Source organism: Podarcis tiliguerta, assembly GCF_965153285.1.
Source record: "Podarcis tiliguerta genome assembly, chromosome: 7".
In the NCBI taxonomy this organism is placed as follows: domain Eukaryota; kingdom Metazoa; phylum Chordata; class Lepidosauria; order Squamata; family Lacertidae; genus Podarcis; species Podarcis tiliguerta.
Genome location: NC_139540.1, coordinates 26,747,559 through 26,775,364, shown reverse-complemented (window position 1 = coordinate 26,775,364; position 27,806 = coordinate 26,747,559). Strand labels below are relative to the sequence as shown.

At 43.4% G+C, this 27,806-nt stretch overlaps 1 protein-coding gene across 6 annotated transcripts; it reads left to right on the top strand.

The window, feature by feature from the left end:
* Positions 1 to 7,482: 7,482 nt before the first annotated feature.
* On the top strand, positions 7,483 to 27,408 carry LOC310682386 (Y+L amino acid transporter 2-like). 6 transcript variants are annotated; one of them, XM_083451179.1, is made up of 10 exons: positions 7,483 to 7,674; positions 13,188 to 13,712; positions 16,454 to 16,579; positions 17,208 to 17,352; positions 17,508 to 17,631; positions 20,122 to 20,225; positions 22,269 to 22,365; positions 23,331 to 23,480; positions 25,197 to 25,380; positions 25,835 to 27,408. In XM_083451179.1, the coding sequence occupies exons 2-10, from the start codon at positions 13,208 to 13,210 to the stop codon at positions 25,924 to 25,926; spliced, it is 1,527 nt and encodes a 508-aa protein (XP_083307305.1). In that variant the 5' UTR covers positions 7,483 to 7,674; positions 13,188 to 13,207; the 3' UTR covers positions 25,927 to 27,408. The 6 variants fall into 6 exon arrangements, 5 of the variants coding, with proteins under 5 accessions (XP_083307305.1, XP_083307301.1, XP_083307303.1 ...); XR_014513890.1 differs by having other exon boundaries at positions 7,532 to 7,674; positions 23,331 to 24,588; positions 24,959 to 25,380; XM_083451175.1 differs by lacking the exon at positions 7,483 to 7,674 and adding an exon at positions 10,246 to 10,490.
* The last annotated feature ends 398 nt before the right edge of the window (positions 27,409 to 27,806 follow it).

Here is a 27,806-nt window from a genome sequence, read left to right as displayed (position 1 = left end):
AGCATCCTGAGTTGCATGCTCAGATCATGTGTGATGGGGCTCCCTATCACCCCACATGAACTGAGAGTGCACTTACAAAAACCCATCACTTCCTTATAGCTGTGGGTTACAGGGGAAGATGTATTTATTTAGCCAGGCAGGCATTTAAATACTGCCTATTCAACAAAGTTCTCTCTGCGGTGGGAGGTGTGCAAGTTGAATTTCAGAAAAGGTTATCGGTCAATGCTGTCAGTCAGAGCCTCTGATAAGTTTCTAAAGAACCTAAGGCTCCCCTGAACTACTGTTTCAAAATCACATATCTAAATCATGGAAACATAAAATATAAATACAAGAATGGGCACTCCACTCTGGATCCTGGTAAATCTACCAGAGACATACTTGTACAGTTCATATATGGCTAACACAACAAATGTTTTAACAATATTTCACAAACCATTAAAACTGGAATGAGTGCTTGATTTTGTTAGTCATCTTGATCTCGTAGATGTCAGTGAAGCCAAAGTGCATGAATCTCAGAAATCTGGTTTATCCAGTTTGTGTACTTTCCTCCTAAAGTTCTGGGATATTTTTCTTTGATCACAACCTCCAGTTACATTACTTTCTAAATTAGATTTTGATTCTTTCTGGTGTCTTTCTACTGTGGCGATGGTATATAAATAATACAGGACTTCTTATTACATATTTTCAACTGATTGTAAATATGTAAAAAATAAATAAGCCATAGTGCTTTCCCCCCCCCCCCCCAAGTCAACAGGGTCATGATCCACAACTTTTAAATGCAGGAGCTTCCTGTTCTCTTCCATGCCCTGTGTGCGTTCATGCACATAAAATTTATTTTCCCATGGGAAGCTTTTTTTTCCCATTAAAGGAACAAAAAAGCTTTTGCATGAGCATACTGAACAAGCACATGACAGTGACTGCCTAGATTTCCATGTCTAGGCTGCAAATGAAACATATTAATGTAATTCCACATCCATGATAGGAACATAAAGGAGCTACCTTATCTTGAGTCACCTTGGATAGCCACAGACATCATTGACAAGTGGAGCAGAAATTTACAATTCTTTCAGCAGCTGGCTCAGTTTAGGGAGCCACACTTTGGGGATGGGGAAACAAGAAGAGGCGTGAGCAGTTTCAAAATGCCCTTGTTGCTCAGGTGCTTGAGGGTTTCCCAAAGCATCCAAATGGTCCTTATGAGAACAGGATGGCCTGGATAGCTCAGTTGGTTAGAGCATGGTGCTGATAAGGCCCAGGTTGCAGGTTCGATCCCTGTATGGGACAGCTGCATATTCCTGCAATGCAGAGGGTTGGATTAGATGATCTTCAGGGTCTCTTCCAACTCTACAATTCTGTAATTCTCTAATTCTAAGACTAGATGGGCCAGCTGGCTCTTGTTATGTACTTGGTAAGCCTGCCAACATTTGGTCTGGCTAATTTAAGGATAGATTTATTACAGGACCAGGTCACGATGAAGAGGCCAAAATGAGCAACGGTAGCAGATTCAGTGTCAGTGTCAACTGCCTTGGGTCATGACAAGTGCCAGCGTGAAGTCAGATGAAAATGTATTTACTGTTAGCGTTTTTTACTGCTGGGCTATTTTGAAGGGAGAGAATGTACCAGAATGCTCAATCAGCTCTAAAGCTAAGACCATTGACTCCCCTTTTGTGAATGGGGCAGAGAGCCCTATCCTCATATAGTGTACTGGGCTCTGGAAATCTTCCCGGGACATCTATGTTACGAACAAGGAGTGAATGATCTTTTGAGTTATAGAGAAGTAAGGTTTTGGCCTACTTCATTAGAAGATGGTAGACTGCAGTGCTTCCTGAAGGGATGAAGATAATTGTGAAGCACAGCTCAGTGAGTGTCCTGGGTTGTTGATGTTTTTGCATGCCTAGAAGTCAGGGAAGTTGTCTGCCTTCACAATTGCCTGTCTGCTCTGAGAGAATTCTGAAATGAACAGTTATAGTTGTGGGGCAGGGGGGGAATCAAGGTATGGAAAGCTAGTTTGATTTCCTCACCATTTTGATTCTCCATTCTCCCCCATTCCCTTGCCGTAAAATTTAGGGTGCACACATAGGAAAATTCCTTGAGAGAAATGACACTTTATTTTTACACACAGAACAATCTCCCCAAATGACCTCAAATATTCCTCTGCAGTTGGGGGAAGGAAATGGGGAAAGCTTCTCCCCTGTCTTTTCACTTGCAAATCCCATTAATAAAACTGCCTGGGATGTAGGGGCTTACCCCTCCTTGCAAACCCAGTCTGGCAAGTTTCTGATAAGCTGTCAATAGATATTAGTTTGTAAATAAAGAATTTAGAAACTAAAAGTGATGCCCTGGCTGCCCAGGAAATGCAATATCAGATATCCTGGCAGACAGGAGAGAAACCTCATGCTCAGATTTCTGTGGGACACTGCCTCCTGTGATGTATGTATGATGCTTTTGGGGTGGTCTTGGGCTAAGGAGTGGGCAATTTCAAAAGTCTTCATAGGGGCTTGCACACCATTGTTCTGGGTCTCTCTTATCTCCTTGCAATGAGGGGAGGGAACTCTGAACAGAGAAATAAAGATCTGCCTTGCTTTCCACTGGATCCTGCCTCCATCCATTCTGCTCTGACCCATCATGGACTTAGGGAACTCAGAGTCCCATGGGGAGTTGAGCAGCAAAAGCCAAACCCCAATTTTTACATCACCGTATACTTCATCACTTCCCCTTTTCCCCTTAGTATTCTTTATAGCTTTCATTTGTGTTCTCTATTCCTTGAAATAATGTAACAGAATAAATCTAGCAGCAGCAACAGCAGCAGGAGGAGGATTTATGAGGAGTTTTGGAAGGTTTGGTGAGTCACAACCGTGGCAGGCCTGACGTACAGTGCAAGAATGCAGGAAGCTGTAGAGGGCAAAGGTTTTGACAACAGCAGTCTCTTGTGACGTAAATGGAATACAGAGTTTGGCTGAGTGAAGTGAGGCTTTGGCTCAATTATGGGGTCACCAAAGTGTGGTTCCCATGATACAATGTATCCTGGAACTCACTGCTAGACGAAGAACTCAAACTCCCAGCTTGGTTTCTGCCCAAGACTTTAATGCATAAATCAGATCAGTACATAGGCAAAGAACCAGAGGCGGAGCTAACTGGTCCGGCACCCAGAGCAGCGTGCACCTGGGGGTGGGGCTAGCATCCCAGGGGGCGGGGGGAATGTCCCAGGGGAGCGGGGCGAGCATCCTGGGGGGTGCGTGGCCGTCCATCTTCCATGTGACCGTCCTTCTCTTTACCAGGCTAAACATACCCAACTCTCTCAATTGTTCCTCATAAGGCTTGGTTTCCAGACCCTGGTAATCTTGTTCACTCTCCCATGCAAACATTCTTGTCCATATCATTCTTAAATGGGGGTGCCCAGAGCTGGACACAGTACTTCACATGTGGTCTGACCAAGGAAGAAACTAGCAATGCTATTAATTTCCTTGATTGGGACACTATACAGCCTAGAATAGCATTAGCATTTTTTGTTTGCTGCATCACATTGTTGAATTATGTTAAGCTAGTGGTCTACTAAGACTCCTTTTATATGCCAGTTGTCTTTGTCCATGGAGTTTTCTTGGCAGGGATACTGGAGTGGCTTGCCGGTTCCTGCTCCAGGTGGATCACATTTAGTCAAAACTCTCCACTCTGGCCTGTCCATCTTGGGTGGCCCTGCACGGCATAGCTCATAGCTTCTGTGAGTTGTTCCAAGCCCCTTTGCCACAACAAGGCAGTGATCCATGAAAGAGATTCTGAAGCTGAGGCTCCAATATTTTGGCCACCTCATGAGAAGAGAAGACTCCCTGGAAAAGACCCTGATGCTGGGAAAGATTGAGGGCAAAAGGAGAACGGGACGACAGAGGATGAGATGGTTGGACAGTGTTCTCGAAGCTACCAACATGAGTTTGACCAAACTGTGGGAGGCAGTGGAAGACAGGAGTGCCTGGCGTGCTCTGGTCCATGGGGTCAAGAAGAGTCGGACACGACTAAACAACTAAACAACAATTAAGACTCCTAGATCATTTTCACATGTGTCTCCCATCTCATATTTGTGCAACAGATTTTTCCTGCCTAAGTACAGAACCTTACATTTGTTCTGATTGAAATTCATTTTGTTAGCTTTGGCCCAGTTTTCCAACCTGTTAAGGTCATATTGAACCCCAATTATTATTTTTTTGTCAGCGGCATTGGCTGCTGTATTCAAGAGGACCAGGAATGAGCTTTTATATTTATAAGTAAGAGACACTGTATGTAAGAAGAGAATGATGGTCAGCTACAAGAATGGACAAGTGAAGGATCAAGTGGATATTAAAGAAAAGATGATGTGGCTACAGGAGGAAATGATTAAATTAAAGTAATTTGGTTTGATTTGCAATAATTTTGAAAACTAATACAAATTAAAAATAATTTATTTTTTTTATAAAACAAATGAGCCAGATGGCTGGACTGTAGGAACTAGAGAAAAGAACTGAAAAGGTGCACATGTATTATGCTTAGTAAACCAGGGTTTCCCTATTTCAAAAAGTGAAAATCCAGACACAAAAGTTGCTGAGCTCTTTTTCTCTTTTTGGCAATCTTTAAGCTATTTATAAAATAAGGAAATTCACCCAAGAAATCAGTACTTCCAATATAGGCACCCACCTATGTCCGTCACCTCCAGGCCTACAGAATTCAGTCATAAACTGGAAATTTTGCTCTGAGCAATTAAAGTCGACTAAAGTGATCTGTTGTTCTGACACAACAAATCCCCCCTTTTTTTTAACAAAATGACTTTTGTGGTTAAGAAAGCAATGGGGAAATGCACTACAATGTGTGGGATAAACATTTAATTAACAGGAAGTGTGAACCAGTGTGAAAGCAAATCAAGGTGGAATCAGGTTGGATGCTCCCTGTCATGTGACAGTCCCACAAACAAATCAGAATGAGCATAGGAGCCAACACCTCAGGGCCGAGGTCTCTTCAGCCCCCCAATAAAATGTTTGATGGGGCCTCTCCCCCCCCCCCAAGTTGATGAACATTGCCTTTCAGATGGGGTGTGCACACCACATCATATGATTGATTATGTGGGGTGGGGCTTACCTGCCCCTCCGATATTTTATTCAAGTTGGCACTCCTGAGAACGAGTGTTCTATAAAGACTAGGCATCCTCTAACCTCCAGGTAAGCTTTGTGCAGCAAATCAGGATGAATTGTATAATAAGTAGGTCACCCAAGTTCACAGACTTCAGCAAAAAAAACCCACCCAGCTTCCTTGTTATATGCAGAGAAGGATGGTGATCAGAAAACCATCTGCTGATCATTCACTGTAGAGAGAAACATAGCTAGAGTAACTCTCCCCTGCAATGCTTGAAGAGAAGATCATCACTGCTTTCTGCTGGGCCAGCAGCATCATATGTGAGGTGTTTTGCAGCTCACACTTAGCAAGAAGTGCCCCCACAGGCAAGCAGGATTCACAGTTTCTTTTCCCGCTCAGTACATGTCTGTGTAGATGGGGGACACCCTGTTTTTTCGGTGGGAAAAGCTTTCTGAAACTTGAATCCTAGCACACATTTGCCAACTGAAGCAGGTGCAATACATGGTATCATTTTACTTTCATTCTTTCCCCCTCCCCCTTCTTGCTTGAAATAGGACAGCCATTATGGTGATACAGGAGGAATAGAATTTCTCAGGCCTAGAAATAGGTTTACAGCAATGAGCCCTCTCAAATTACTATTTTGCAATTGCCTTCTTTTTCTTTGAATTTTTTCTAAGTATTCCACATTATTGTGGCTCTCTCTCTCTCCACACACACACACACACACACACACACACACATATATATATATATATATTCTCTTGTAATTTTGTCGCTGAAGCTTTGCAGTCCAGTCAAACTAGTATGTGAGCCAGGTATTTAAAATAAAAAGGCATGTGTGGTAATAAACATTTGGAAAGACCACCAAACTCATATCCCAAATTATTGTCTGACAACTTGGGGCCATTTTGGATGCAAAAACATTCCCTTCAGTTGTTAGATTCGGATATTTCATGTAAATTTATGATATATGACTGCCTCCAGGGCTTATTCAGACCTCTGCCAGTTTCCCCTGTGGAAAACCTGAGGTTTAGTGCTGAATCAGAACAAGCGGCAACTGGGTTTTTCGCAGATTGCCATTTGTCCCATTCAAGCGCTAAAGAGCAGGTTTTCTGGGGGAAAGCAGGGCAGAAACAAAACCACTCGAACCCATGCCTAGAAAGCATGGGACAAGTGGAAAACTGCTTGAACCTGTGCCGTCTTAGCATTGGGACAAGCAGAAGTGTGAGTGAGCCCTTAGTTTAGCTAAACAAATAGATATTTGTGATTTTCCAATATGGCAGCTTTTCTCCAACATGGAGTTTTTGGAACTTTCAGGATGTTTATCGTGACTCTGTGATTTTCAGCATTTACTCTAAATCAGTGTTTCCCAGTCTTGGGTCTCCAGTTCCTTTTGGACTACAGTTCCCATCATCCCTGAGCACTGGTCCTGCTAGCTAGGGGTGATGGGAATTGTAGTCCAAAAACAGCTGGGAAATTCTGCTTTAAATGGCTGGGCTGTGTTGGTTCATTTATTTATTTTCGCAAATTGCACCATATACACAGCAAGTCCAGTGCGCCCATGAGGCATGATGAAGCGGTTGTCTCAGGACCACAGACTCTGGACAGGTGAGAGGGGTGATGGCAGGCGTTGGCGCCACATTTTTGCATACCCTCACGCCCATCCCTGGCCTCCTTTCTTTTCCCGCAAGGCCACCTCCCAGCGACTGCAGAGAAAGAGGAGGCAGGGTTGGCATTTTCAATTGTGCCTGGAGTGGCTCGATTTCTCTCTTGACTCATAGGCTATTAAAAGTTGGGCGTGATGCAAGAGTTGGCTAGACAATAGCTGAAATCATCTCAGTAAAAACACACCAGCAAGGGCACAGAGGAAGCCACCTTAAACTGAGACAGATCATTGGTCCATCTAGTTCAGTACTGTCTGCCCTGACTGGAAGCAACTCTCCATGTTGCACACACAGGATAGTCCCTCCCTAACTCTGCCACTGAATTGGGGCCATGCACACCAAACTAGAGAGCCGTGGCTGACGGCTGTTACCTCTGGGGACCAGCAGGGGTGGGAGGAGAGCAGCCTGGGATGTGGTACCTAGTGGGCACCAACAAAGCATGGCTTTATATCCCAGATCCGAGCTGTCTGCTCTGTCCTTGGTTTCTGCTGGGTTGATGATAAATCCTGGCAGCCAGTATGCATGAAGGAGAAGGTGGAAGTTGGGGAGGGAGAGCAAAAAGCGCTGGGAAAATAAGCAACAGACGCTTGGGGAAAAAATAACCAAGGCAGGGCCTGACTGGCCTGGGTCATATCCCCATGGCTACAGGCTGCTCAGTAAGCTCCTTCCAGCTGCTCTTTGACTTTAGGAACACAAATGCATTCCTTGACCCTGGCCCCTTTGTTTTGACTGCCTCATAGCTCTCCTACACTCATTAACTTCCTAAGCTGCTGCTCACAAGACACTGGCCAGGGCTGTTTTTCTGTTCGGTTTCTTCGACTGCATTGCACTTTGCTTCATTCTGGGCCTTGGCTTCCATCACATCAGTTCCAAAGAGGAGCCTTTATCATTTTGGAGGACAACAGGTTAGGAAACCTTGGTAAGTCTCTCTTTCTTTTGTGTGCATGCGTGTGTTTTAAAAAATCATAGAGCATTAAAAAGAAAATTGTAGGATTTCTCTGGTGGAGCATCTGTTTTGCGGGCAGAAGGTCTCAGAGCTGGTCCTTGGAGTGTCCCCTGTCTGAAACCCTGGAGAGTCACTGTCATTCAATGTAGACAATACTGAGCAAGATAGACCATTGATCTGCAGCTTTCTGTGTTCCTGTGCTCAGACACCAGTGTTGAAATGTAACATGCACCTGGAAGTGTTCCAACAAAAGGCAGAGAAAAGTAAGCTTTCAGTACTGCAAAGCTTGCGTGGGATTTTTGTCCTGGAGCAACAGCCCATAAGGAAAAGTTGTGGCATTTGGGACTTCTTAGTTTAGAGAAAAGAAGAGTTGGAGATGACATGATAGATGCTTAATGATGTGTTGTGTGGAGAAAGCAGATAGAGAATTTTTTTTCCCCTCCCTCTCTCATAACGCAAGAGTTTGTGGGCATCCAACAAAGCAGAATATTGATGGATTCAGGAAAGATAAAATTAAGTACTAATTCACAAAGTGCATAACTAAACTGTAGAGCCCACTCGCACAAGAGGCAGCGATGGCCTTGGGTGGCTTTAAAAGAGGACTGGACAAATTCATGGAGAAGGCTTTGCAATGGCTATGTTCTACCTCCACTGTTGGGGGCAGTGATGCTTTTGAATACCAGTTGCTGGAAGCCACAACAGGAAAGAGTACTCTTGTGCTTGAATCCTGCTTGCTGGTTTCCCAGTGGCCTCTGGTTGGCCACTGTGAGAACAAGATGCTGGAGCAGATGAGCCATTGGCGTGATCGACAGGCTCTTCTTGCATTCTTATATCATCTATGTGGACCAACCGGGGATAGAGATCTTCTCCCAATGCCCAACTTTTTCCTCCCATCTGCTTGTCTTCAGAAGAGGACACGGTGTACATTGGGAAGCGGGTGCAGTGACCATTCCACCACTGTTCCACACCAGCGGATCAAATTGACCCAAGAGAAGAGGGAGGTTCCACCAGCTTAATTTAGTCACATTGAGCTGGCTTCCCCATTTGTCACTGCTTCCTAAATTTCTTTTGTGCCCCTCTCTTGTGGAACCCCATGTTTTCAACCTGTAAAGGAGATTGGTCTGAGTGAAACTGACTTTCCCAAGGTTACTGAGCAAGCTTCATACTTGAGCAGGGAATTGAACCTAGATTCCCTACTGGGAACAACATTTTCAGCAATGCAGCCGCCAGCAACCTAGCAACCAATTTAACCCATCCTAGGGCCAAGTCTTGTGTTACTCTTTTTTGGACTCGGGGATAAAAAGTACCCAGATATATATGAATTCCCATTCAATTCCACTAGAATTGGAATGTTTTACCCCCATTGCAACCTTACTCTACGATCTCTGGCTTAGAAAGAAAATATCCCAAGTACCTGTGCACATTTCAATGGCTGGATTTCCCTGCAATAAGAACTGAAGGGACAGAGATTTTGCCCATTGCCATTTCTATTTTTATTGCAAGGAAACATGGACACTTGAACCAGTGCACCATATTCACAATTGATGGGGCTGCTCGTCTTGTAGCTGACTATAAACAATTAAGTGGGAAGCAGGCTTTAGTGTAATCTCCCTGGAGTCCACAGGAGTGCTCCAAGTCTGCTCTGGAATGGGCTGACTTCTGCCAGCCTCCACCACCCTGGTACAGCTGGACTTAAATATATAAAATGTACAGAGTAAAAGAAGCATATACCCTTTTGCTGAGCAAGTTGTTATGAGCATGTCGGGACATTCTCACACATGTTGTTCAGGCTTGGTGTGAGATCCTTTTCTTTATTCATCATCTCTCAAGTGACTCGTTTTGACCCATTCCTTTTAGACCTCTCCTTTATTTTGCTTGAATCTTGTCCCTGATTTAAGTCATGTAGTTCTTTCCTCCTGAATTTGCCTGCAGCTGTGTCTGTGGTCACCCCCCACCCAAAGACATCACAATATATCTCAGGTTCTTTTGTTTTCCCTAGGCTGTGTGCTGTCCTTAGGAAGTTTCAGGATGTTCCTTTGTGATGGAATAGACACCTATAGATCAATAAAGCAGCTGGAAATTATACTTGAATGTGAAAGTGGCTCTGAAAGTGGATCATGAGTCTGTTCACGGAACTGAATCCCATTGATTTAAATGGGGTTTTCATGTGATATATTTTGAATTAGTGTCACACTTCCACTGTAACCTGGTTTACTGTGCCACAAAATTAGCCAATTCCTGGCCTCTCCACCTAGTTCTGCTGATTTGAGTCTGAAGACACACAAACGCTTCTCTGCCTCCTGCCCACACATAGTCTTACTTCCACTTGCTCTGGAAATGGATGTTTACACCAGCACCCTCTGCAAAATACAGTGAGCCACAGCACCATCAAAGGTGGTCATGAAAAAAGATTCTAAGAATGTAGAGGAGGGAAAACATAATCGACTTGGCAGTTTCCTTTGTCTTCAGCAAACATCAGTGAATTTCCTAGAAATTCTGGGGGGAAAGGACTTGGCTGTAGCCCTGGCAGTTGTTGTTCATTAGTGAACTTGAGCTGCTTGAGGGAAAGCAGTTTCCTTGATACGCTGCTGCTGCTGCTGCAGCTGATTTTGGTTACCCTGCTGTGGGGATACAAATAGCAGCACACAGAGAAGGGGGCATTCATATTCATATCACTTACCCTTCCTGCTAGGCAGCTGCTTGCTTACTTTCAGCCTTAGCTCACTCTTAAGTTCCTGAAGTTACAGCCATCTTCTTGTTAAACAGGGCAGGACATCAGTGATCCATGGGTAAGCATTAACCGTCCTCTGATATTTATTTACCAGCTGTAGATCAGAACAATAGCCTCCTTTTGATATGAGAGATTGGGCGTTTGAAGGGTAGAGCATGTGTCGATTTAGAGTTTACTTCTAAAAAATTGTAGACAAGCTGGAAAACCAGGTCTTTTTATTTTCCAGTCGTGGAGGGGGGGTGTTCAGCTTTTTACACTGGATTATAAACGTAAGTCCAGACTGCAATGTGCTTTTTGGATGGGCGGCTTATGATATGTCTTTGGGAGGGGGGTTATCTCTTTATGACACCAAGCCTTGTTTTGCACACTTGGCTTCCTCCCAGCTTGGCCTGTGTCCATACAAGAAACATTTCACTTCCCAGCTTGCATTTGGACATGCTCAATAGCTGTGTTTTGAAGTTTGATACAAGCAAGCACAACTGGCTTTCCAGCACGAGGGCTGACGCCATGCCTGGCTCACAACAGCTGTTTTTAACAAACATTTACCAATAAACTACTGTATTGCATCAATGATTAAGGGCATTAAAAACAAAATGAAAACCAGAAACCCAAGGTAAGTTAATCTAGAGTACTTTCTTCTGCTTTGGGTGCACAGTCATTGGCATGAATGAGGTGGAAAGAATCCCTAGTTGATGATTCAACTTCCCTTGATCTTAAAGTAAGGGATGTGCTATAAGTGGAGAAAGCAGCAGTTACCTCGGATGAACTAAAGCTTGGCACTGCCAATTTGCAGAAAGCACACAGCGTGTCTGGCAGACATTTGTGGCAGCAGAAAACTGCTCCCTGTTCAATCCATGGCAGTTCAGTTGAAATAACAAGTCTGAGTCACATGAACAACCTAGGTGGCAACCATCTGGAAACAACCTGGGATCACCTCTGATTGTGTGAACAAGCCCTATGTAATATTGTGCTACTGAGTTTCTTTCAAAATTATATTTTGATGCAAGATAGAACAGTGATCAGTAACCAGATTGGTCAGTGAGCCATTCCTCTACAACACCCCTAGGTTTACAAGGCTATAAACAAACTCTGGGAGAGGGGATAGTCTTTTTCCTTGCTCCACGTGGCTGTGTTAAATTATAACATGGTTGATGGCAGCTGCACAACTTTCCAGCTACATTCATGCCAGCTGGAGTAATGGAGGATTTTGCAGGAGAAAGGGGAGGGTGAGATAGTAAGTGAACAAATCTAGCTGATATGGTTCTGCAATGGCTGAAATGTTATCCAGGCAGAGCCCACTAATGCAGGCAACACCAAGAGGAGGTGTTCGATTAGGGGTGAGCAACATATCTGTCAACGTTTCCCTTCTTTAAGGGAAATTCCCTTATTCCGAATGGGATTCCTCGCAAGGAAAGGGAAAAGTTAAACAGCTATGGTGAGCAACCTCGAGCACAGGGACTGTTTGCGGCCCTCTAGGCCTCCATACCTGGCCCTCAGAACTCTCCCCAGACCACACCCTCTGCTGATCTTGCTTCCTGCCTTGAGTGGCTTTGCCTTACAGGAAATTTATCCTTGAGCTCCGATAATGCCTCTTGTTCACATGGAGCAGGGATGGAGTGTTATGTGTGCAGAAACTAGTTTATGGTAAGGCAAAGGGTAAGGCCAATTTATGGTAAGGCCAATAGGTCCAGTTGTGACCGACTCTGGGGTTGCGGCACTCATCTCGCTTTATTGGCTGAGGGAGCCGACGTACAGCTTCCGGGTCATGTAGCCAGCATGACTAAGCTGCTTCTGGCGAACCAGAGCAGCGCACGGAAATGTCGTTTACCTTCCCGCTGGAGCAGTACCTATTTATCTACTTGCACTTTGACGTGCTTTCGAACTGCTAGGTTGGCAGGAGCAGGGACCGAGCAATGGGAGCTCACCCTGTCGCGGGGATTTGAACCGGCGACCTTCTGATCGGCAAGTCCTAGGCTCTGTGGTTTAACCCACAGCGCCACCCACGTCCCTTAAGTTTATGGTACAATGGTAAATTTTTCATTAGTTGATTTGCCCACATTTGCCTGTGGCCCCATCCACCACATGCATGTGGCCCTCAGAAGGCTGTTCAGGTGGGAATGTGGCCCTCAGACTGCGAACAGTTTTCTCACCCCTGGATTCGATGAAGTCAACAGTAGTAGCTGGTGGCCATTGGGAGTGGTGGGGCGGAAGGCAGGGAGTTCAAACAGCACAAGGAACCATAGCCAATGAGAGGCAGAGCCAAGTAGTTCTGGCTTTGCTCCCATCCCCATTCCAGCTCTGTTTGACAAGGGCAACACTGAGGTGAAGGAGGAAGCTGACAGGCAGTACGACTTCTGAACTGGTGGTGAGTAAGAAGGCAAGGCATTTGGGGTCTGCTTTGAGGGCAGACTGAGGTAGGTGGCGCACTGCCCCATTGGCCCAAGCATTCTTTAGATCAGGGTTGTTAGCCTTTTTTGACCAACAGCATTTCTGTATGCTGATTTCACTAATATTATATATGTTTTCCTGCAAACTTTCCCCAAATATATGCGTTTTTTATGTGCACGATATGAGTAGAGAACTGCGTCGCAAAATTTGGATAGGACAGTTGTATTTCGGTTCCTGTTAAATTGCGACTCAAATCAAATTTCCCCTTACACCACTATGCAGTTAAAACGGCTACAATACGATTCCTGGTTCTCTATGTCCTGCCAGCATTGCAGACAAAACATTCTCTTCTTCTCCTCACTTCCAGGTAATGATTAACTGAAGATCATGACAGGCTCCTGGACCACGTGTTGCAATAAAAAGAGCATACCCAAGAATGGATTGCATGAATTGGATTCAGTGGCAGAGAACAAGAAGGAAAAAATGCAGATGAAGCAAGAGATCACCTTGCTTAATGGCATCTCTTTGATAGTAGGGAACATGATCGGCTCGGGGATTTTTGTGGCTCCCAAGGGTGTTTTGATGTACAGTGGCTCGTATGGACTCTCGCTCCTCCTCTGGGCCCTTGGTGGGATCTTTTCCTTGTTTGGAGCACTGTGTTATGCTGAACTGGGGACATCCATTATTAAATCAGGAGCAAGCTATGCCTACATTCTAGAAGCTTTTGGAGGTTTTATAGCCTTTATCAGACTATGGTCTTCCTTGCTCATTATTGAGCCAACAACTCAGGCCGTCATTGCCATCACTTTTGCAAATTATATTGTTCAGCCGATATTTCCCTTCTGTGAGCCACCCTATGGAGCAGTTAGGTTGATTGCAGCTGCCTGCATCTGTAAGTAAAATTGTAGTCCATCAATGCAACAATTTATTTTGATTATGCAAGTTCAGGCCACGAACTGACAGTTTCATGTGTCTTCTGGGGGAAGGTTGCGCACAAAACGCCTAGGCTCCTGCCACTGAATCAGAGGGAAAAGTCTGGATTCCAACAGACTTGATAGGAAAATGGAATGTGTGTGTGTGTATGTGTGTGTGTGTATTAAATATTAAGGCAGTTTAGTGGCCATCTGTTAATTACAGGGCTATGAAAGAAACAAAGATTTTTGCCCAAGACCCTGGAGAGTCATACATTGTAGGCAGCATGGATCAGAAAGCTCCTAGTTTTCCAGGGTTTTTCTTCTCAGATATTAGAGATAAACAACAGTACAGTGGTGCCTTGGGTTACATACGCTTCAGGTTACATACGCTTCAGGTTACAAACTCTGCTAACCCAGAAATAGTACCTCGGGTTAAGAACTTTGCTTCAGGTTGAGAACAGAAATCGCACAACGGTGGTGCGGCGGCAGTGGGAGGCCCCATTAGCTAAAATGGTGCTTCAAGTTAAGAACAATTTCAGGTTAAGAACAGACCTCCAGAACGAATTAAGTACTTAACCCAAGGTACCACTGTATTCACCACCTTTTTCTGAGGAATGAACATCTATTGTTAATAACAGAATGCTGGGATAGAGAAGTCAGGAATGGGGACCTATGGCCCTCAAGATGTTAGTGGACCACAACTATTTCCATCATCCTTGACCCCACTGACCAGGCTAGCTGGGGCTGAGGACATCTGGAGCAAAACCATCTGTTTCCCCATCCCTGAGACAGACAGCAGTGTGATCCAGCAAGACATCATTTTGAGGTGATGGTGGGAGGATGATATTATCATACTGTGTGTGTAGTCTAACTGCTTACTCGGGGAACTGCAGCTTTGGGAGGAGAATAAAGATCTCCTTAAAAAAAGCTCAGCACCCTAAACAAACTACAGCTCCCAGAATTCATTGGAAGAAGCCATGCTGCTTAAAATGGTATCACAGTTCTTTAAATATATGATGTGAATGTGGCCCTAAGACATGCTAAGGCACTCAGGTTGAACAGTTCCCAAAGCATTAGCCCAAAAATGCTATTTGGGAAGGGTATATTTTTTGTCATTGGATATGACAGTTCTGGAATCTGTTTTCTTTGTTCCTTTTATTCTTTTACCAATTCTGAAAAACTTGAAATTTTGTTCTCAAAAGCTTTTTAAGAGCCCCCTCATAATCTGAGGCCAGAATTTCCCAGACATATCTGGAATACTGCTGTCTCTAGCAGTGTCCGGGCAGAACTCAGTAAAAAGCTCAACTTTTCTGTCTTTTTCATAGCAAACTGCAACTTTGTCTCTGAATGCTAGAGGGCACTAAAAGAATGTTCTCACCGTGCTCTTATCTTGTTAGTGAAATAATTGGAGTTGTAAAAATAACACCTGCCCCCTCCTGAAAACAGTTTCGGGTTATTTGTTTTGCACTCATATTGATAGCACTGTTTGGTGTTTTAAGATTTTACTTGGATTGCCAACCAAAAACTGACCCTGCATCAATCTTAGCTTTCTGAAGAGTATACCTATAAAATATGTGGGGTTTTCAGATGCCTGTTTGTCATACCCTTAATTTATATTTTTAGGCATACATTTTAAAAAAAGTGAATAAACCCTTTGTTCATCTTCATAACAGTCTTTTAAGGTAGGTCATTTATTATGTCTATTTTAAAGATTGGGAACTGAGGCTGAGTGACTTGTCCAAAACCAAGTCATTTTCACAAGTAGGACTTAAACCAAGCAAGCACAATACTATTCATGTTTATTCCCAAAGAACTTCTACTGTGCTCTGTGGCACAAGTTCTCCAAAACCAGTTCTATCATCTGGGGCTGTATTGGGTGTCTGTTCATTGACATCCTGGCACAGGAGGGAAGCCAAGATGATCAAGGGTCTGGAAACCAAGCCCTATGAGGAACAGTTGAAGGAGCTGGGTATGTTTAGCCTGGAAAAGCGAAGGCTAAGAGGAGATATGATGGCCATCTTCAAATATCTAAAGGGCTGTCACATGGAAGATGGAGCAAGCTTGTTTTCTCCTTCTCCAGAGGGTAGGACCCAAACCAATGGATTCAAGTTACAAGAAAGGAGATTCCAACTAAACATCAGGAAAAACTTTCTGACAGTAAGAGCTGTTCAGCAGTGGAACAGACTCCCAGAAGAGGTGGTGGACTTTCCGTCCTTGAAAGTTTTTAAGCAGACGTTGGATAGCCATATGTCATTAGTTACACTGGATGAACTTCAGGGTCCCTTCCAATGCTACAATTCTATTATTCTATTATTTTTCTTTTCTTTAATTTTTCTTTTCTCCCTTGAGGCATGCTTAGAAAATGCAACACTGTAAAACAGATAATAAGCAGATCCATTGTTTCCTTACTGAAAAACTGACTTCATTCCAATGTCTCTCCAATCCTGCCTTCCATCTGGGAGGCTACAGTGATTAATCGGTGGCTCTCCAAGTATTATTAGCTCCTATCTGGCCCAGCCAGCATAGCTCATGGTCAGATCCTGATTCAAATGACAGTTTGTTTCGGGTCTCCACACCCATCCTTATCATAGCCAGTTGATCTCTTCTGCCGTTCTAAAAAAAAATAGGTTATGTTAATTGAAAAACGTCCAAGTCATCAGTATTCTAATGAAGTACAGCTAACTGGGTTTATCTAATTTGTATCCTGTTCTCTTATTAGGCTCCCTGACCTTTATTAACTGTGTCAATGTGAAGTGGGGAACCAGAGTGCAAGACCTTTTCACATATGCCAAAGTCATGGCCCTTATTGTGGTAATAGCTGTGGGTCTTTATAAAATCACCCAAGGTAAGAAATTACTTTCTATGTGTAAATACGATAGCAAAACTGAACAGCATATAGACTCTGGGCTAGCTCATACTTTAATTCTGGGCCATTATTATTATTATTATTATTATGTTCTTCACACATGAACCAAGTATCCCAAGTAAAGCCAGTGTGGTATGGTGGTTAAGAATGGTGGACTCGTAATCTGGTGAACTGGGTTTGCGTCTCCGCTCCTCCACATGCAGCTGCTGGGTGACCTTGGGCTAGTCACACTTCTTTGAAGTCTCTCAGCCCCACTCACCTCACAGAGTGTTTGTTGTGAGGGAGGAAGGGAAAGGAGAATGTTAGCTGCTTTGAGACTCCTTCGGGTAGTGATAAAGCGGGATATCAAATCCAAACTCCTCTTCTTCTTCAAGTATCAAGTGAGAAGTTGTTACGTGAAGCAGGAATATACACAGACACACCCTATAGTCAATGCTGGCAGGTTTGTGGATGCCATAATACATGGTAAAGGCAATATGAAGCTACTTTCGTTCAGCATTTTCATGTAGGGAACATTCTGATTCTGCCCCTGTTTCCTATAAGCTACATATTGGTTGTGTGTAGGCATGCAGATGTAAATAACCGCAGGCTTCTGATCTTTCCACAGGAGAAACTGATAACCTCAAGGAGCCATTTGAAGGCTCCACAGCAGATGCAGGATTCATTGCACTTGCCCTTTACTCAGCTCTTTTCTCCTACTCTGGATGGGATACACTGAATTTCGTCACGGAAGAAATGAAAAACCCAGAAAGGTATACATGCCTGTCTTGGGTCATACCATTCTTGCATTAGGTGCTGAAGTTTTATGCCAATTCCAAGCGAGTTGTTGTTCTTGTTTTTCTAATGTGCCTCCCCTTTGGTTTACCCTTCAGTTGGTTGCAAATAACTGTTTCGTTTCCTTTTGCAGAAACTTGCCCCTCTCCATTGCAATCTCAATGCCCATCGTGACTATCATTTACCTGCTGACGAATGTGGCCTACTATGTTGTGCTGGACATGCCTGCCCTGTTAGGGAGTGATGCTGTGGCCGTGGTACGTCGCAAATCATGAGTTTGTAGAATCGCAGAGCGGGAAGGGATCTCAAAGGACATCTTGTCCAGCCCCTGCCAATACGGGAGATTCACTGCTATAGCATCCTTGATAGGTGGCCATCCAGCCTCTCCTTTAAAACCTCTAACAAAAGAAAGTCCACCATGGGCTCAACATGGGCTCAAGGCTCACAGAAGTTGTAGTTTACATCATCTACAGGGTCCAGGTTGTGGAAGGCTGGTTCTTGCCTTCCACTGTGTCATGTAATTCTGCTCAATATTAATCCAGGGCAGATTCCAACACATAGTTAGCAGAGTAAAAACTTAAACACGTTGCAGGATTCCCAAAAAATAGACCAGAGGCATTTAATGTTCCATCCAGCAGAGCTTTACTGCTACTGAAGGCAAATGAGCACAATGGTCACAAATCCAATACATTCAGGATTGGCACTGTCCATAAGAAATCCAGTTGCAGCAGACTAAACTTAAACTTTAAAAAGGTAAAGGACCCCTGACAGTTATGTCCAGTTGTGAACGACTCTGGGGTTGCAGCGCTCATCTCACTTTACTGGCTGAGGGAGCTGACGTTTGTCCACAGACAGTTTTTCCGGGTCATGTGGCCAGCATGACTAAGCCACTTCTGGTGAAACCAGAGCAGTGCACGGAAATGTTGTTTACTTTCCTGCTGGAGCGGTACCTATTTATCTACTTGCACTTTGACATGCTTTTGAACTGTTAGGTTGGCAGGAGCTGGGACCGAGCAACGGGAGCTCACCCCATCGAACCACCGAACTTCCGATCAGCAAGCCCAAGGCTCAGTGGTTTACACCACTGCGCCACCTGTGTTTCCCAACTTAAACTTACAATAACCTATAAGTCTAAACCTTAACACTAAGCATACTATATACAGAACACCACACCAGAAGGAAAAGAGAAAATGAATTCAAGACTCCCCCTTGCCTATTATTATAGTCAGCATGACTATGACAGAAATAGATAACAGAACCAATTTAAGCCAGCTGTACTCAGCTTCTCTGAAGGAATAACCCAAACATCCGTAAACCTTCTGCCTGTTTCTTTCACACACAGAAGCTTCCAGAACCCTCTTGAATTAATTAGAATGGGAAAGATCTCTACTCATCAGATCAATACTTTCTGTACTAAGAAATGCAAACTGACACACTGCCCACCAGTACCTGACAAAAATGTCAAATTCTGCCCAAACTTACTTACTTACTTTCTTTCTTTCTTTCTTTCTTTCTTTCTTTCTTTCTTTCTTTCTCTCTCTCTCTCTCTATATATATATCTGTCTATCTATCATCTATCTATCTATCTATCATCTATCTATCTATATCTATCTATCATCTATCTATATCATCTATCTATATCATCTATCTATATCATCTATCATCTATCATCTATCTATCTATCATCTATCATCTATCTATCTATCATCTATCTATCTATCTATCTATCTATCTATCATCTATCGATCATCTATCTATCATTCTCTCTCATTTGCACTCAAACTTCAGCAGCCAGGAAAAAAAGTCTTATTAGCATAACTGAGTCCATTAGTACAAACTGGAAATTTTAGTTGAAAATTATAATCACAAATTACATATCTTGAAAGCATGCATTGGCATATGCATTAAACTGTCATTCCAAGTGTACTAGGCTTTAGGAAAGCATCTCTTAACCAAATTAGATTACTGTACATTTTATGCCCACTTCTTAAAACTATTATAGGATTTAAGGAGTCAATGGGGGGCCAACTCAACAATATTTTTGTGTTCAGCCATTGTCTGAAACCCATAACTGTTGATCCATCAGAACCAGTCTGTTACCTAATATCCTAGGTTGTGCGACCAGCTCATATCCAGTTCTCGAAATAGTGGGAGACTTCAAAACGTTCAGGCAATTATACATGGAAAGTATGGTACATGAAGATTTGGTTGCAAGCAAGCCTAATATGCAAGGCTGTTGCAGAATAATAAATCTGGGCCCATACATCTGTACTTGTTGACCGAATACACGTGTAGCTGATTTTCCCTGTTGTCTGTTTCCAGAGGGGTGAAGAAGGAACCCTTATTTGCATCTTATAAATATATTGCAGAGCATACTGCATAATGTACAGTTTATGTAATAATCTCCTCTGTTCCCTTGTACACAATTTAGGAGTTCACAAAATCCCACAGTGGTGATTAAATCCCACCACTGAGTTGTGATCAATCTTTTAAATACATATTAGTTTTACTTTCTCATGTTGTTTAACCATCCACTCACTGGCAATTTAGCTGTGCGCGACAGATAACTAAAATATTATTAGTGTGGCTTTTAAAAAGCTGTGCCAAGATTATGGTGGGGCATTGTTGTCAAAAATGAGCTCTCCCGACTTTGTGCTTCAGCTGTAAATTTCCATGACAGTTGGCTGGCATTGTGAAACTAGCTGAGTGAGCCTATTTTCTTTTCTTTCTTTCTTTTTCTTTTGCAGACTTTTGGTAATGAGACTCTTAGCCATGCTAAGTGGATCATCCCTATTGCAGTGGCGATGTCTTGTTATGGAGGATTAAACTCATCAATTATTGCAGCTTCCAGGTATGTGGAATTCAGAAACTAGGACTGTGCAGATGGAGCCAGTAGCATTCTGCCAGAAATGATTTTACTGAATAGAGTATCATACTGCTACAACTTAGCGAAGCTTCTGTCACTTTTTCTCTTATAAACTAAATGGATTGTGCTCCCGCCCCAAGAAAAATCCAGCAGTAAAACGGCTGTAAAATACAATTGAATGTCAGTTAACAGAGTCAGCTCTTGCATCTGAGATTCTGCTGTGCAGAGCTAGTCAGTTTTAGGCATTTAATAACAAGGATTAATTGGGTTTAATTCAATTGCACAATAATAAATTATAAGAGGATACATAGCAGCGTGTATTCTGTTTGTCTTTTTGAATTTCCTATGTGATTTTAAAAAAAAAAACTGTTCAGAACTCCAGATCCTCATTCCACTGAAAGCTGAAGAGCTTAGAATACTGTTCATTGCATTTAAAAAAATAATAATAATAATAATGGTAATTCTGCATACACTGGTAACTCAGCAGCATGGAAATGACATGAGACTGAAAAGGACCTCAAAAGCACACTGCCACCTGGTGGTCTACTTTAGGAATGCAGAAACCTTTTACAGTGGTACCTTGGGTTACATACACTTCAGGTTACAGACTCCGCTAACCCAGAAATAGTGCTTCAGGTTAAGAACTTTGCTTCAGGATAAGAACAGAAATCATGCTCCGGCAGTGCGGCAGCAGCAGGAGGCCCCATGAGCTAAAGTGGTGCTTCAGGTTAAGAACAGTTTCAGGATAAGAACGGACCTCTGGAACGAATTAAGTACTTAACCCGAGGTACCACTGTATTGCCATGCCTAATTCCACTTAGGCCAAGCATACAGCACCAAGCAAATATTCTCTGATAAACTGTATAAGCTCTTGCCTTTTCATCACTCTCTGTGACAAATAGCTAAGGAGTTCTGCAAAGAGTTCTGCTGTCATAACAAGCTGTGGGATGCGAGTCCCCCTTGTCACCTGGCAGCAGGTATGGGGAACCTTTGGCCCTTTGCTGAACTACAATTCCCATCATCCCTGGCCATTGACCATGCTTGCTGCAGCTCACAGGAGTTGAAGTCCAGCATCATCTGAAGGCCCAAGGGTTCCTCACAGCTGCCTTGTAATAATGATACCAGGGCTGGTGCAAGGCATTTTGCCGCCTGAGGCAAAGGAAAAGATGGCACTTCCAGTTCCACCAGGGGGCTGGCAACTGAATCTCCCTTCAACACTGTCAACAGGGCAACACCCTCTGCCGCATCTGAGGGTCTGAGGGCAAAAGCTTAGCGGGGGGGGGGGGGGAGTAGGACAGGCCATGCATTGCACACACAGAACTCTGCATTTTCCGCCTCCTACAGTCTAACAGCAGGGCCGGCCTGGACTGAGACACATGAACATGTACCCTTATTCCTTTACCCTGCCCATGTTACAATGGTGCAATCAGATCCTACACTGATTTTGAGGGTGCATTTAGCCATTCCTTACAGATAGCAGTGGCTATGAGCTGATTCAGAAGTTGTGAGTCTGGTGAAGTTGTCATTTCCCTATGACTGGGTCCAGTAACAGGAATTACATGGAACGGATGACATGGGATCTCTCACCTTAGCACAGCAATTGTGGAGTAAACACTTTCCAACAGAGGAAAGTGTCTGGCACCAGAGGTGGTTTTAGGGTGGCACAGCCGGTGCGGTGGCACTGGGTGCCCATGCTGCAGGGGACGCCACAACAATGCTATAGACCGGAGCATGAGAGGTGGGGGGACAGATTTTAGCATCAAGCGGGACACTGCTGAAATTTGAAAGCCCCAAGTCTGCCACTGCTGGCACCTTCATCACACGGCTTTTGGCAAATGCTGAAGACGTGCCTCTTTATCGAGATGTATATTTTTAGGACCCAACCTCACTTCTGTATATTTTATTTTGAACTGTTCCTAATATTGTGTAATACTGTTTTTTAATGTTTCTTTAGAGAGCCATGTCACATGTCCCCTTAGAATATAATAGGACTGTGCATTGATAAGACTTTTTTAAACCTTGCGGCAGGCTTTTCTACGTTGGAGCCAGAGAAGGACAACTCCCAGATAGCCTGAGCTTGATTCATATAAAATGTTTCACACCTGTTCCTGCCCTCGTTTTTAATGTAAGTGATTACAAAGCGTAAGAAAGAAAAGCTCTAGGACTTTTAACACATTTTCATTTACAGTGGTACCTCAGTTTTCGGACATCTCCGTTGCTGAACATTTCGGTTTTTGAACGCGCCTCAGAAGTCAAATGGCTTCCGTTGTGTGTTTCTCAATTTTCTCAATGAAATTTGCAGACCACCCTTTGCACCTCGGTTTTTGAACATTTTGGAAGTCGAATGGTCTTCTGGAGTGGATTACGTTTGAAAACTAAAGTACCACTGTATATTTGTTTTGTTCTGAAATCTACATTCAGTGCATTCTCAATCCTACCGGTACTGCATATTCCCATCCCTATTATACAATTCTGAAGGGGATCACATCATCGGTTGTATATGCAGATCCTGATCACTCTGTGTGCAGTCTTGATTGCTGGATGCAAGCATCTGGCCAAGGGATCTGTTTATGCAGTGATCACATGTGCAGGAGGACTCTGATCTGCTTTCTGGTTGGATCAGGGGCACCTGTGACCATTTCCAGTGCTCGTTTTCTAAAAAAAAAAGTTTAGAGGTACTCTCATTTTGACTCAAGAAAATCACCATTTTATAGTTCAAATCGGGGAAAATAAATACAGTAAATGGACAAAAGTACAAAGATTTGCAAAATGTTTAGTGGTATGCGTCCCCCTGCGTCCCCCCCAGAAAAAAGCACTGCCCACATCACAAAATATCATGCAACCATAGAAAAAGAAAACAAACTGTAAAAGGATTAAAAAAAAAAAAATCAAGCACAAACCCTTGGAAGGATTTAAGAAACTGCATGTGCTTTTGCAGAAGATTCCCAAAATCTCAAAAAGGTTGCAAAATGTTTTTGTCAGGCTTTAAGTAAAGAACATTGTGTGTAGTGTGCTATCAAGTCTGTGTTTAGAACGTGGTGTTTAGGAAATTATCTCTCTCTCTCTTTTCTTTTTGTTATCTCTTTGTAGGGTTTAATGACTTTGATTTATCTCCTTGTGGAAGATGTCTTTCTGCTGATTAATTACTATTGCTTCAGCTATTGGTTCTTTGTTGGGTTATCCATTGCAGGGTTAATATACTTAAGATATACCCAGCCAGACAGGCCAAGACCCATTAAAGTAAGTAAATAGCAGAGCAGAAGCTTCAAAATGTGCGCATAGGTGTGAGTGCGTTGCAGCTTTGCTATCAAGAACGTGTAGAGTCACATTTTCTCCTGCTTAAAACCCCTTTAAACTGTGGTGCAAACTAAATTGGTCCTTGATACCCATCTTCTCCTGATAGCATTGAGGTGAGAGGAAAATTTCCTGGTCAGACCATGACCTAGAAATATTCTAGCAACAAGTACAGTTATTTATCTTTTGGAAGCTGCTCTGAAAATAGTGCTGCCGGCACCTCATGGAGGAAAAGGCTATTGATGGCTTCTAGGCATGATGGCTACCGTCTACTTCCACTATCAGAGGCACAATTGCTTCTGAATACCAGTGACTACAAAATGTAGGAGGGGAGAATGCTCTTCTGCTCTTCTGCTTTGCAGGCTTCCCTCTGGCATCTGGTTGGCTATTGTGAGAACAGGATGCTGGGCAAGGACCATTGGCCTGATCCAGCGGGCTCTTTTTATGTTCTGCAGTGACACAGTTGTGATCAGGCATGCTATGGAGATTCCATTGTTAGTTATCATTGCTACTCTCCTGAGTTATCCTGCCTGAGTATTCATACCCCAGGACAGCCTCCCTCAACCTGGTTCCCTATGTACTGAAATCTTGAAAAACTTTATTGTCACTTGTACAACTTGTATACAGTGAGATTACACGAGCAGCACCCACTCAGCTCTCTTAGCCTTAATTCCCCTCGTTTTCTGACGCACACCCACCAAACCCGAAAGTCAGTTGCCCTGTTGTTGTCTTTTCATTCAGCAGCCTAACAGCCCATGGATAGAAGCTGTTCTTTACCCTGTTGGTGCGACTAATCATATCTTCTATATCTTCTGCCTGAGGGCAAGAGATCAAGAAAGTGCCGGCCAGGGTGTGAATCATCCCTGAGAATTTTCCTCACTTTCCTGAGGCAAAGTTCTTCTGCTGTTTCATCCAGTGGATTCACGGGACAGCCCATAATATATTGTGCTGTATTCACCACCCTCTGTAGGCTCTTCCTATCAGCTGATGTCAAACCAGTGTACCACACCGTGATCCTTAACTCAATAGTATTTCATGTGTATACTAGAACCTAGTTTAGCCTGGAGAAGAGGAGGTTAAGGGGGGATATGATAGCCATGTTCAAATATATGAAGGGATGTCACATGGAGGAGGGAGAAAGGTTGTTTTCTGCTGCTCCAGAGAAGCGGACATGGAGCAATGGATCCAAACTACAAGAAAGAAGATTCCACCTAAACATTAGGAAGAACTTCCTGACAGTAAGAGCTGTTCGACAGTAGAATTTGCTGCCAAGGAGTGTGGTGGAGTCTCCTTCTTTGGAGGTCTTTAAGCAGAGGCTTGACAACCATATGTCAGGAGTGCTCTGATGGTGTTTCCTGCTTGGCAGGGGGTTGGACTCGATGGCCCTTGTGGTCTCTTCCAACTCTATGATTCTATGATTCTAGTATATTGCAATGTTAGCAGCTACAGAAATGCTTACACAAAATGGCGGGGTTGTTGATGGCAATCACTGGTGGAGAGAGTGCTGTTGCATTCATCCAGCTTGCAGGATTACAGGCATCTGGTTGGCCACTGTGAGAACAGGATGCTTAACTAGATGATGTTATTATATGATGTGCTGTCATGCTGCAATTTCCCCCACAGCCTTTCCTATAACTTGCATTCCTTTTTTTGTACCTGCAGCTCAGCCTCTTCTTCCCCATTGTGTATTGCCTGTGCACCCTTTTCCTAGTCATAGTCCCACTCTTCAGCGACACAATCAATTCCATTATTGGAATTGGTATAGCACTCTCTGGAATTCCCGCTTACCTTTTGGGAGTCTATTTACCCGTAGAAAAGAGACCTTGGTACCTGCGAAGGCTTTCAGGTAAGAAATGTTTATTATATTTAAAATTGGGGGGGGGGGGTTGTTATGTAATTGGAAGTACTCCGATGCATGCTGAACTGCTATTTAGGCAGCAATACATTATGGCTTTTAGTGGATTTTAAAGTATTTATGTCAACTGTTATCTAATAGTCATATCACTCATTATCCCAGGAGTAGCAGACCTGGTTTTCTCTTGATGTATTTGGACTGCAGTTCCCATATGACCCAGCCAACATGGCCAATGGTCAAGAATGATGGGAGCTGTAGTTCAACAGTATCTGGAGGGCACTACATTGGCTATCCCTGCAATATCGCAGCCCCCTTTGCAATGGCCAGATTTTCCTAATGATGGCAAGGACTGCCATGCTCACTAGGCTTTTGATATGAGGCAGGAACACCCTATATCGGTGAACATCTTAATTTCATAATGTCATATCATTGTTTTCTCTTGTAGCTACAGCCACTAAGTATGCCCAGATGCTGTTTTGTTGCTGTCTGACTGACCTGGATATTGAAACGGAGACATCGGAAACCAAAGCCAAGTAGAACAAATTGGACTGTTTTCTCCACCTGAAGACTCCGGCGTCACTGGGACATGTTCCCCTTGTCTTCCTGGGCCATGCCAAGCCATGCACAACTGTATTGTGCATCATTTTGATGTTCCTTAATCTGTGCTGCACACTTAGTCTTTCCTTTGTCTGATTACCAGTTCATGAGGATGTCTCCATGCTGATTCAATAGCTGGTAATTATACACTATTTGAAAAATAGAAGGTACATTATATAGGAACAAGCAATAAGTGCTAGGATTTCTTTAAGGAGCTCATTATAGATGTCTTCAGGTTGCCAATTGAAAGTTGAGGTCTGGGATGGAAAACGTAAAATGATGTGAAGAGGAGGAACTAAAAATAAATGCATTTCCAACCTCAACCTTTTCCCCAAAAGGGCATAGGAAAAAGCACCCATGTATTAAATTTTTAGTTCTAAGGTGCTGCAGGGCTGCAAACCTATGCCCAGGAGCCCAACTGAACTCAATGGGACTTCTGAACAGACCTGCACAGGATTTTGCTGTAAGACTTTTACACAGAGAACGTGCAAATTCATTTCATTCAGTGCTGGTTAAATCGAAGTAGTAACACTGCGGTCTGAATCTGTGGGGAACTGCATTGCGGCAATGGACTATCAAAATCGGTGGAAGGCTATCAATGATACAGCAAGAAGTCGCCCTGTGCTCATTGAACTGATCTTTGTACACCTGATCTCCAGATTCAGCACCAATGCAGCAAATGCCATTGACTGTGTTGCACCCAGTACATTGCCTTACTGCAGCAGTAGCCAATGTGGTGGCCTCCATCAAGTCCCATCTGCCCCACATCCCTTATGGTCCATGGTCAGGGCTCTTGTAAGGCAACGACTGGAGGCCACCACACTGGTGACTTCTGCCTTAACCCCTTGCAGGACACCATTGTGCTACAAAGGAAGGCATGTTCAGCGACGATCCCGGCAGTGTCTTCAGCAGAATGCAAAGCATTGTTGGAGAAGCACAGGTGTTCTGTTATGGATACAATTCTGTACTCAGGATTTATAATCCTCCTTGACATTTTTTTTATTCCGAGTGTGGCTGAGCTGAGCTTGATGTCTTTATCCCACATGCCATGCTTAGGATTCTTCTTTTGCTAGATGTCTCTATACTACCACAGCTAAAGGAGCAAATTGTGCTGCCACTGATAATTATCTGTGCCGAACAACTACCGCTTTTTCCTTCTGAATATGCAATTGACTGAATAGAATGAACACAAAGCATAAACTGATCAACTTTCCCCCCCTTCCAGCCAAAGCATTTTATATTACAAGCAACGCATGTGGTATTTGCAGCAGAGGGTGACTGCCTGTTAAATATGCTTCTGTTTTGAATAAACTTGGGTTAAAAAATGATGTGAATGTTGTCTAGAGATGTCAGAAATAGTTGTGCCAAAGCACGTGCAATCTTTGTGTTGTATCTTTTTTCCCCTTAAAGAATCAAAATTTGTAAGTAAAAGTAATTTATTGCCCCATCCCACCAAAAACACAACAACCCCAACTCACTTCAAAATTATAACTATCTTGATGAATGTTCCTTGAATATCTGCATGTTCAGATAATATTTTCTATTTGACATCAATATGACATCCAGTCGTATTTGATATGTATGCAATCCTAGCTCATCCACTAAGCTTCAGAAGGGTACTTTGGTACCTGTGGTTCATAGATCAGGTTAGATCAGTGCCTTGGGTTCATAATGAATGGTGCAATCCTTCCAAGCCAATTGCTTCTGTGTCTCCCAACCAGAGGCTAAAATAACTCAGTAGAGTATGGAGTCCCACAGCAGCTAAACCAGTCCCAGCAGGAACCTACTTAAAACAATCACTACTAGATATAGTGTCAGTC

Bases quoted from the DNA above. Each gene is read 5' to 3' on its own strand.
- LOC310682386 (XM_083451179.1), top strand. From the start codon at position 13,208: ATGACAGGCTCCTGGACCACGTGTTGCAATAAAAAGAGCATACCCAAG. The intron at 16,580-17,207 runs GTAAGAAATTAC...ATCTTTCCACAG, and splicing joins TCTTTATAAAATCACCCAAG to GAGAAACTGATAACCTCAAG. The intron at 22,366-23,330 runs GTAAGTGATTAC...ATCTCTTTGTAG, and splicing joins TTCCTGCCCTCGTTTTTAAT to GGTTTAATGACTTTGATTTA.